At 44.0% G+C, this 10872-nt stretch overlaps 1 protein-coding gene across 4 annotated transcripts in view; it reads left to right on the forward strand.

Annotated features, from left to right (window-relative positions):
* The window catches only part of kcnh6a (potassium voltage-gated channel, subfamily H (eag-related), member 6a), a 53361-nt gene extending 42531 nt beyond the window's left edge, over nucleotides 1-10830 (forward strand). For 2 of the 4 annotated variants that reach the window (XM_052131843.1, XM_052131844.1), the window contains 7 exons: nucleotides 389-641; nucleotides 2419-2612; nucleotides 2740-2836; nucleotides 2957-3220; nucleotides 3697-3880; nucleotides 7414-7618; nucleotides 9319-10830. In XM_052131843.1, the coding sequence (XP_051987803.1) occupies nucleotides 389-641; nucleotides 2419-2612; nucleotides 2740-2836; nucleotides 2957-3220; nucleotides 3697-3880; nucleotides 7414-7618; nucleotides 9319-9603 (1482 nt within the window). In that variant the 3' untranslated portion in view covers nucleotides 9604-10830. Of the gene's footprint in view, nucleotides 1-388; nucleotides 642-2418; nucleotides 2613-2739; nucleotides 2837-2956; nucleotides 3221-3696; nucleotides 3881-7413; nucleotides 7619-9318 lie in introns of those variants that run through there. The other 2 variants (XM_052131845.1, XM_052131846.1) reach the window with 2 other exon arrangements.
* The last annotated feature ends 42 nt before the right edge of the window (nucleotides 10831-10872 follow it).

Below are 10872 nucleotides of genomic sequence, written 5' to 3' on the forward strand. Positions count from 1 at the left end.
TTGATCTACAATTATCTCTTTTAAACTTGAAAATGTCTATGTTCTTAAATTGATCATTTAAGAATGGCCAAGTCCTGACCTCATCCCATTTAAATGCTGCACTGTGATCTAGAAGAGGCAATTGAAGCAAGCCATCCCCAAAATAATCTGAACTAACTAACAATAAATGTGAAGAATGAGCTGAAATATCTCCTAAACACTGCGCTTGGCACAAGGCTACAGCAAGCATTTGGTTGACATTACTGCCATTAAAGTTTTCACTCTAAAACTTTTTCTCACTACTCTAACAATAAAGCACTACACATGTCTAGTTGTTATGTATTTATTTGGTTTTGTGAAAACTGTATGCCTCTAATGTCCCATTTTTTTTCTTCTTCTCCTGCTCCAGGTATTGAAGGGTTTTCCAGAATGTCTACAGGCTGACATCTGTCTGCATCTGAACCGGAGTCTGCTGCAGAACTGTAAGGCATTCAGGGGGGCGAGTAAGGGCTGTCTGCGTGCTCTAGCCATGCGTTTTAAGACCACCCATGCCCCGCCCTGCGACACTCTGGTGCACAGCGGAGACGTTTTGACTGCCCTGTATTTCCTCTCCCGAGGCTCGATAGAAATCCTCAAAGATGATGTGGTTGTGGCCATATTAGGTGCGAGAGGCAGTGTCTAGTTCTGTATGATTTAGTATTTATCGCTTGTCTAATTTTTCTCTTCTCTGCTTTGCATTTTTATCACCTTTGCAATTGTTCTGTTTCCTGTCCCTCTTCTGTTTCACTGCATTTTCCTCTGCTTTGATGTTCACACCATCGTGTGCTACTACAGTGCATCTCATTGATTATCAACAGGCCAGATAATCTGTCCCTGCAGCTCTCTATTATAATATTATAACACCATGCAGATCAATATAATGCAAGGCTCTTGCCATGTTGCACTATAGCAGTAGTTCTCAAACTTTTCAGGCCATGCAACACCTTCAAACATATTAGAACATTCAAGTACTACCAATCACTACCCAATTTTTTTCAGCATTGAGCAAATTTAAAGACCTTCTCCAGTGAAAATATTTTTTTTAACCTTGTTTACATGTCCATATGGTGTTTTTTATATGCTACAAGACATACCATGAGTGAAATCAGCAGTCAATGCAATGGTTGACCATTTTCACCTTGGAACTGCAGCCTACCAAAGACAGTCTCAAAAACACAGATTCAGACAGCCAGGGTTTCATACCTCACAAACCTAAGGAACCCAACCCGTGAACTTGCGGGGTGGGGCTTTCCATATCAATAGCATATGCTACGTCGAAGCAAGGGGTATAAGGAGAAGCCAGGCTTAGCTACGTATCAGTATTTTGCAAGACATGTTCTGTTTTCAGATGTTAAAGGACAAATGGTAAGCCTTCATGTATTACGAAAGGATCTGAAAATCCGAGATGATTGTGAATGTGAGCAGGTAGCCTGAGCTGCAGGCGAGAGGTGTAGGGGTGAGTGGAGATTGAGGCGGGGACTCATTTGCATATTCATTTAATATTATATTTTGAACATCAATATTCCTGTAGTAAAGATCCATCATGGTGTTGTAAGACCCTCTTCAGTCCCTTGACAGGCCCTTCTGCAGATCTTTGCAAAGACCTTATGTATGACTTTCTGTCTTCCGTGCAATAAAAAAGGAGATGTTAGGCAGAAAGCTTGTGAAATGAACTGCCACAAGCTTCTAGCCGAATTACGATGCCCCTCACTGACCTCTGCCTGCATCATCTTGGTAATAGGATGGACTACCCTCTCTTAAAATGGAATCCATATACAATAAATAAACAAATGTACAGTATATATTTAAGCATAATCTACAATCACGTTTTTTATCAAACTGCAGAATGAAGACTTTAAGATATTACAGCTTCATTTTCTGTTACAGCATAATTTGTTGTAAACCTGCTTTGAAATTATTTGTGTTGTTAAAAGCGCTATACATGTACATAAAATGACTTGAGAATGTTAGCCTCAGTCACCATTCACTTTTTTATACTATGAAAGTGAATTATAACCGAGGCTAACATTCTGCCTAAAATCTCCTTGTGTGTCCAGGGAAGAAAGAAACAAAGGCATACAGGTTTGTAACAACTTTGGTTGAGTAAATGATGACAGAATTTTCATTTTTGGCTGAACGTTCCCTTTAATAGTGTATATTTCCGTTCTACAGCAAATTTCTTTGCATATTTTTGTCTGAGCTGGTACCTGTGTTTCCGAGCATCTCAAAGTGCAGCTTTATAGTGCCCCTTATTGAGTGAACTGTTTAGATGTTGCATTCATACCATCAGCTACATGAAGAGACCCATAAATGGCACCAAACTGTTATATTTATATATCTATTTGTTTCTCTTCTATGTTACTTTTACAAACCTGTGTCTCCTTTTCTTCCTCTCTGCAGGAAAGAATGATATTTTTGGGGAGCCCATCAGTCTGTATGCCAGGCCAGGGAAATCAAGTGCAGACGTGAGGGCTCTGACCTACTGTGACCTGCACAAGATCCTGAGAGACGACCTGCTGGAGGTGTTGGACATGTACCCTGATTTTTCAGACAACTTCTGGAGCAACCTAGAGATCACATTCAACCTTAGAGATGTAAGCCACTCAAACTCACACAAAAGTTAATGAGATAATATATGGGTATTTGCTTAGCTAGTCTTAATGCATGTTTCTATACATGTTTTCAGTAATTATGTGAGTTACTGAAGCTTGTGTGTATCAGGCAGACAGAATCATGCATCCAACACCAAGCGAGGACTCAGAATGTGGGTACCGTCGTCCCAGACACCGGAGGAACCCCTTACAGCGCAATCGACCTGGTAAGGGTGTCCATCTTGTAATTTCTCCATTTAGGCAACATGATCACTACAAAAGGAATTAAGCTTAGGGCCATTGCTGCTGGACTGCACAGCTCATCACTCTGCTTTTTCCCCTATCAGATGGGATGGACCGAGATGGGATGGACACATACCCAATCCAGACCGGTTCTCCTGTCGGGAACCATCGGGGAGTGATGCCACTCTCACAGTGGGATGAGTTATGCAGTAATACCAGTGATGCTTCCCTGTCCAGTGAGGAGGACCTAAAGCCCCTGGTACCTGGCCGAGGGGAGATATACTCTCCAGGGATAGAGATGCAAGAATACTCCACTTCTGCTGTCAGCATGGAAGGATCACAGGAGCGAGGGTCTCATTCATACACTGGTTCGAACAGAGTGAATACTTTGGATGAATATTAATCAGCACACTGTCAGTCCTAAATGCAGTATCAAGATACAATTTTATGATATTTTTTGATGTCCCAATACAGGACTTTTCTTTTTCTGTGGAACACTAAAGGAGATGTTTAGCAGTATGACAGCCTTAGTCACCAATCACTTTCATCGCATATTTTTCCATACAATGAACGTGAATAGTGACTGAGTGTAACATTCTGCCTAATATCTCTTTTGTGTTCCACAACATGAGGATGAGAAAATCGCAGAATTTTCATATTTTGGCGAACTATCGTATTGAAGTATGAAAACTGGTAGTCAGTCTCTGTTTAATTTTCATCTAAATACTGTATTTATCATAATTTAGAATCAATTTGTTCTATTGAAGCTTTAACCTATCCATCTTAACTTATAATCTTTCTCTTTTTTTCTCTCTGCCTATCAATTCATTCTTCACCCGTACAGCAGCTCCTCTAAATGTGTCTGGGCTATATGGCTATTTGTCTGACCGTAGGGCCAGTCAGTACTCAGAAAGTCAGAGGCGCCCTTCTGCAGTGCAGACCTGTTACCAACATCACAGCCTCTGCAATGAGGACAGACCAAGCCAACTGCAGGCCCGTCTGGAACTACTACAGTCCCAGCTCAACAGGTCAGACAACCAGGGAACAGAGGGATGTTTAGAGAGGGAGGACGCTTGCTATATATGAAAAGTCTGGTTCCTTATTTGTCACTCACTCGACGTTGTGTCCATGTAGTTATATTAGGGGTCGCCCTTGGGAGTCCCAAACACCTCTGATCTTTGAGAAATGCCAATGGGAATTGGCATGTGGAATTTGCATGCCACTCCCTCGGACATACGGGTATAAAAGGAGCTGGCTTGCAACCACTCATTCAGATTTTTTTCTTCGGAGCTGAGCGGTCCTCTGCCAATCCATTCACCTCTGCAAAGCTGTTGGATTTACGGTGAATTACATTGGATTCTCCCCCTCGGGAGTGTAGTGCAGATAACACCCTTGGGTGCTTCAGCAGTCTAAAAGTGTATATATCCTTCCTCCTAAAAGAGTATATTTCCTTCTAAAAGTGTGTCACTCATGGAGAGTGTCTTTTTGAAGACGCCTTTCCATTTGTGTATAATTTCTGGTTGCTGTCATTACCGCATTCCCACGGGCAAAGTTTTACAGCCCCTACTTCATCGTACCAAAGAAAGACAGTGGGTTGTGGCCAATCTTGGACCTGCGAGTACTGAACCGGACCTTGCAAAGACTCCCGTTCAAGATGCTGATGCAGAAACGCATTTTAACGAGCACCCAGCATCAAGACTGGTTCACAGCGGTAGACGTGAAGGACGCATATTTCCACGTCTCAGTTTTACCTCAACACAGGCCCTTCCTGCAGTTTTCTTTCGAGGGCTGGGTGTACCAGTACAAGGTCCTCCCCTTCGGTCTGTCTCTGTCACCTCGTACCTTCCAGAAGGTCGCAGAGGCAGCCCTTGCCCCGCTAAGGGAAGTGGGCCTCCGCATCCTCAACTATCTCGACAACTGGCTGATTCTAGCTCACTCTCAAGATTTGTTGTGTGTGCACAAGGACCTGGTGCTCATCCTCCTCAGCTGGCTGGGGCTTCGGGTCAACTGGGAAAAGAGCAAGCTCTCCCTGGTTCAGAGCATCTCTTTTCTCGGCATGGAGTTAGACTCAGTCTCTATGATTGCGTGCCTCACGAGCGACTGAGCACAGTCGGTGCTGAGCTGTCTGAAGGTATTCAGGTGGAGGACGGCGGTCCCACTGAAACAATTACAGAGGCTCCTGGGGTCACACCGCTCTGGTTGATTCATATGAGACTGCTTCAGCACTAGCTTCAGACTCAAGTCCAGAGATGGGCATGGGGGCACATCACGTGGGGCACATCACATGGTCATCACACCATTCTGGCCCTGCCTTTTCAGCCCTTGGACAGACCTTGCATTTCTGCAGGTGTCCAGGTGTGTCGTGGTTATGACAGATGCGCCCAAGCGTGGCTGGGGCACCGTTTGCAATGGGCGTGCAGTCACCGGCTTCTGGACAGGGCCAAGACCGCGTTGGCCGATCAACTGCCTTGAGTTGCTGGCAGTAATTCTTGCCCTGTGGAGGCTTCGGCCATTGATCCAGGACAAGTGTGTGTTGGTCCGGACGGACAACACGGCAATAGTAGCATACATAAACCACCAAGGTGGAGTTCGCTCGTGTCACAACTCACCCGCCGTTTCCTCCTCTGGAGTCAGTAGCGACTCGAGTCGTTTCGAGCCACTCTCATCCCTGGCGACCTCAACAGCATGACAGATTCGCTATTGCGGCAGGTCACACTCAGGAGAGAGTGAAGACTCCACCCCCAAGTGGTCCAGCTGATTTGGAATCAATTCGATCAAGCGCAGGTAGACCTGTTCACTTCCCAGGAACCCTCCCACTGCCCGCTCTGACCAAGGCTACCCTCGGTACAGATGTGCTGGCACACAGCTGGCCCCAGTGCTGCGAAAATATGCATTCCCCCCAGTGAGCCGACTTGCACAGATGCTGTGCAACGACAGGGAGGATGAGGAGCAGGTCATCCTAGTAGCACCCTAATGGTCCACCCAGACTTGGTTCTCGGACTTCATGCTCCTCGTGACAGCCCCCCTGGCAAATTCCCCTGAGGAGAGATCTTCTCTCTCAGGGACAGGGCACCATCTGGCACCTGTGACCAGACCTCTGGAATCTCCACGTCTGGCCCTTGGATAGGACGCGGGAGACCTAAGTGGCCTTCCGCCCGCAGTAGTAGACACAATCACTCCGGCTAGGGCTGCCCCAGGAGGAGGCAGACATAGCCTTGTCGTTGCTCTATCCGGTGTGTGCTTTATGCATCTGTTTGGATCACACGCAGAGCTCTAGACGCTCTGAGCAGCTCTTTGTCTACTTTGTAGGACAGCGAAAATGGAGCACTGTCTCCAAACAGAGGATTGTCCACTGGGTGATTGATGCATCGCGTTGGCATATCACTCCCAGGGCGTGCCGCCCCCCCTTGGGGCTACAAGCACACTCTACTATGCCTACTGGTCTCTGACCAATGGCGCCTCTTTAGCAGACATCTGTAGATCAGCGGGCTGGGCAACACCTTTGTGAGGTTTTATAACCTCCGGGTTGAGCTGGTCTCATCCTGTGTGTTGTCAGGTACGAACAGGTAAGTTCCGGGACAGGTAGCCAGGTGTACAACTTGTGTATAGTGCCTTTCCCCTCCCGGAGACGAAGTCATGCCCTTTTTACCCCCAGTCTAGTTAACGAAGTCATGGTCCCTGGATGTCCTACCTCCTTAGCCCTATGGCAGGCTAGTTTGCGGAGAAACTGCGAGACTGTTTCCCTGTTGGTAAACCCGCATCTTCCTTGGGCAGAGACCCCTCTGTCCCCGATCACCGTGTTTGGAGAGCTCCTCCCCCCTCTGGGTAGAACCTACCACTGGGACTTCTCCACATGAGACACTGCCGACAAGACCATTTGATGTATTTCCACACAATTTCCTCCCCTTCGGGCAGCGTGTGGTCTCTGCGGTGCCCCCCCCCCCCTCCCCCAAACGAAGCGGATGCTAAATGGCCCCCAGCTGAATGATTTTTATTTCTTTTGTGGAGAAATAAAGAGAAGAGGCCGGTCCCCATTTTTGTGCAGTCAACTTGTCCTTGTGGTTCAGGGGATCATACAACGCTCGTAAGAGCCTGTCTCGCACCGCCAGTCCACGTAACACAGTCCAGCTAGTTGTGGCATTTTGTATACAGACCCCTAGTGTCACTACATCAACACAATGTCGAGTGAGTGACAGATGGGGAACGTCCTGGTTACTTTCGTAACCTCCGTTCCCTGATGGATGGAACGAGACGTTGTGTCCCTCCTGCCACAACACTGAACTACCCGCTGAAATGGCCGGGACCTTGCCTCGGCTCCTCAGCACAAAACCTGAATGAGTGGTTGCAAGCCAGTTCCTTTTATACCTGTATGTCCGAGGAAGTGGCATGCCAATTCCCATTTGCCTTTTCTCAAAGATCAGAGGTGTTTGGGGCTCCTAAGGGTAACCCCTAGTGTCACTACATCGACACATCTCGTTCCCTCTATTAGGGAATGGAGGTTACGAAAGTAACCAGGACGATTTCTCCTACAACCTCTCTCTCTCTATCTCTCTCTCTCCAGAATGGAGACCAGGATGACAACTGATATAAATGTGATTCTGCAGTTGCTGCAGAGGCAGATGGCTCCAGTGCCCCCTGCCTACAGTGCAGTTTCCCCTGAACCGCTCACAGCCCATCCAGCTCACCCCACAAGCCTGTACACTACAGCAGTCCAAAACATCAGGCCCTCTGTACAGATCCCTGACAGGCCATCATCTACTGGTAAGGTAGGTTGTGATGTCAGGTAGGATGAGTGTAAAAGTGTTTGATATTATGTAATAAGGCACGGACTTGTTTGTGCACTTGTAAACTGTACATTAGATCAAAAATGGTGTGGAATATGAAAACAATCAAAGGAAGACAAGATGGACCACTTTTTTAAAAAAAAAAATTAATTGGAGAAATTAGAATGCCCAATGTTAGAGGTCGACCGATATTGGATTTTGCCGATACGATAACTAAGGTGGTGGGAAATAACGAATTAATTGGCCGATAGTTTTAAAAAATGTATTTATAGAATGTCAAAAACAAATCTTATTCTTTCCATATAATAATGGCCATAGACAAAGAGAACTAAACAAATAAAATACCAGATGCCGTTTATTGTTCAACCAAAATCCCCAGAATAATCAGAACAATTAAGATAAAGTAGGACATTTAAGTATAAACAAGCACGGGGACTCTTATTTTTAAATTACGAAATTATGAAAAAATTATCAGCAACTATCGCCTTAGATATTTGCAGATAACGATCCAAAAACCCACTATCGGCACAGATTAATCAGTAAAACCGATATATTGGTCTACCTCTAATCAGTGTGGCAGCTGGTTTCCCTCTGTCACCATTTAAATAAAGGCAGTGGCTATTATTTCTCTAGAAAGCAAATGCACATTAGCTGGGAAGCACAATTTATGACACCATTTTTGTCAGATTTATTAGTTGAATTGACATGTTTTTTAAAATAAAATTGTACTGTGAATCAGAATTGAGGTAAATGATTATCAGTCACTTGATGATTACACATCAGATAACATTAGTGTAAGTAAGCAGAATTGCTCAAAACATTTCATAACACATTTACTATGATGTTGTGATTTCTTTATTTAATACAACGCCTCACTGTAAACTAGATTTTTGTGGTAATCAACATTATGCCACAAATGCTGTCAACTGAGCTTACTGTCAACAGGTTACTCTTCATGAGGAAGACTTTTCTCCCCAATTTGGAATGCCCAATTCCCAATGTGCTCTAAATCCTCATGGTAGCATAGTGACTCGCCTCAATCCGGGTGGCAGAGGACGTATCACAATTGCCTCCGCATTTTAGATCGTCAATCCGCACATCTTATCATGTGGCTTGTTGAGCGCGTTACCGCAGAGATGTAGCATGCATGGAGGCTTCACGCAATTCTCTGCGGCATCCACACACAACTCACCACGTGCCCCACCGAGAGCGAGAACCACACATTAAAGTGACTATGAGGAGGTTACCCCCTGTGACTTTACCCTCCCTAGCAACCGGGCCAATTTGGTTGCTAAGGAGACCTGCTGGAGTCACTCAGCATGCCCTGGATTCGAACTTGCGACTCCAGGGGTGGTAGTCAGCGTCTTTACTTGCTGAGGTACCCAGGCCCCCATAAAGGCTTTTTAATTAATAAAGTGCCATGGTTATCCGGTTTTTGTTTTTTGGACTATAATGAACCCTTGACCATAGGATCACCTTAAGTTTATAATCGACCCTGAAAGCACTATCTAGCATTGAACTGCTTCTGAGATTCTGAGTAGATCTCTTTGTTTTTACATGATCAGGTGGACACTGGCTAGTCATCTTCCAACACCAACTTTGTAGTGAGTGCAACTGTTGCATGTCTAATGCAGTCATCCTAAAGTCAGTATTGAATCTGAGCTGTTTTTCACATTACACAGAGCCCTGACATGGACAGCTTCAAATACAAGTCTCGTGACTCTCTGTCCAGTGGCATCCATCTGACAATAGCCTCAAATGACACCATGTCCATGTCCCCAGAGACGGAGCTGGCTGTGCCCACGGGACTGAGTCCCCCTCAGGAGACTCATCAAGAGCTCCTTGGACTGCTGTGTAGAAGCCCACGATTCCCCTCCCTCCCAAACAGTCTGGAAAGTCCAAACATACTGGAGGAATCACCAGAAATCCAAAGGCATGTGTCTGATCCAGTCTTACATGGCAGCTAGAGGCCAAAAACAGAATTCTGGGTGTTCGACTGCATTATGTTTGAGCTCTAAAAGAGCACAACCATCCTAAGATGCATATTTACCACATTTTCATGGTTTCCGTTTTTCAGACAGCTCAATATTGCACTTGAATAGAATCTATGCTTGCTCGAACTGAAAAAATATACTCATGTTACTTGTGTTGACATACATTAGGTAAAAGGGTGTCCAATTGAGAAAATGAATTCATAATGGTTGTTATACATTTCTCTGTTTTTTGTATTTTGTTTCATATCCATTCTTATTAAGAGCTGGATGTTTCCTCTGATGCAATAAATCTCGGCTTTTGTACGACTACAATAGGCGAAAAAAAAAAAAAACGCCTATTAATATTTCTAAGACAAGAAATCCTGGGGTCAAAGAAAATCACATTGTGATCTGAGTGACTATTTTCACCATCATGTTCTGCAATGATCATTTTAAATTATTATCTGGAAGTCAGGTTTGAGATTTTAAGATTTGTTTTAGTTATTTTTACGTAGTAAACCTCATGTCTTACGCTGGCAGAGATTTAGAGGATAGACCTTCTGAGGCAGTGCCATCACTGAGATGAGGACATTTCACACCTAGACAGATGAAACATTGTCTGGGCTGTTTTCAGAGTATAATACATTTCTTGTGTATTGGTATTGCAAAAGTGCAGGACTTATTCGTTTTAATCTATAGATTTTTTTTTTTTTTTTTTTTTAAGTAAAATACTACTTATACTATTATATATTTTTGTGTCATGTTAGATATTTGACCCAAATCTAATGTAATACTACATCAGGTGACTATATGACTGGCAATTATTTTTTTTAATTTGTCTGTTGGATTAATAGTAAGCAAATGGACATGAATTTCGAGATCATGAAATGATATTTCTCAATTTAAATGGTTTATTTATCCACTTTGTGAACTGATAAGTGAGGTGTGTGTGTTGCATATGCTCCAATGGGTGTGTGAACTAATGGAAGTAGGATCACTGTATGTGAAAGACAAGGAAGTCAAGATACTTGAGAGGATATTCCTTTGAATTCTTCACATTTTGATTGAAGACAAGGACTTGAGTTGAAATCAGTGTAAATTCAATGTTCACCTCTACAATGAAAGCACATGAATGTATGTAAAATGATTGAAACCCTTTATTGGACAGTAAAGGTTTCTAAAAGCACACAATATTATTTATATATATTTTTTTTAGATTAAATGTTATTTATAACAGAGTACCAATTTTGTACAGATTTGTTT

The sequence above is a fragment of the Xyrauchen texanus genome, chromosome 8 (assembly GCF_025860055.1).
Source record: "Xyrauchen texanus isolate HMW12.3.18 chromosome 8, RBS_HiC_50CHRs, whole genome shotgun sequence".
Taxonomy (NCBI): Eukaryota; Metazoa; Chordata; class Actinopteri; order Cypriniformes; family Catostomidae; genus Xyrauchen; species Xyrauchen texanus.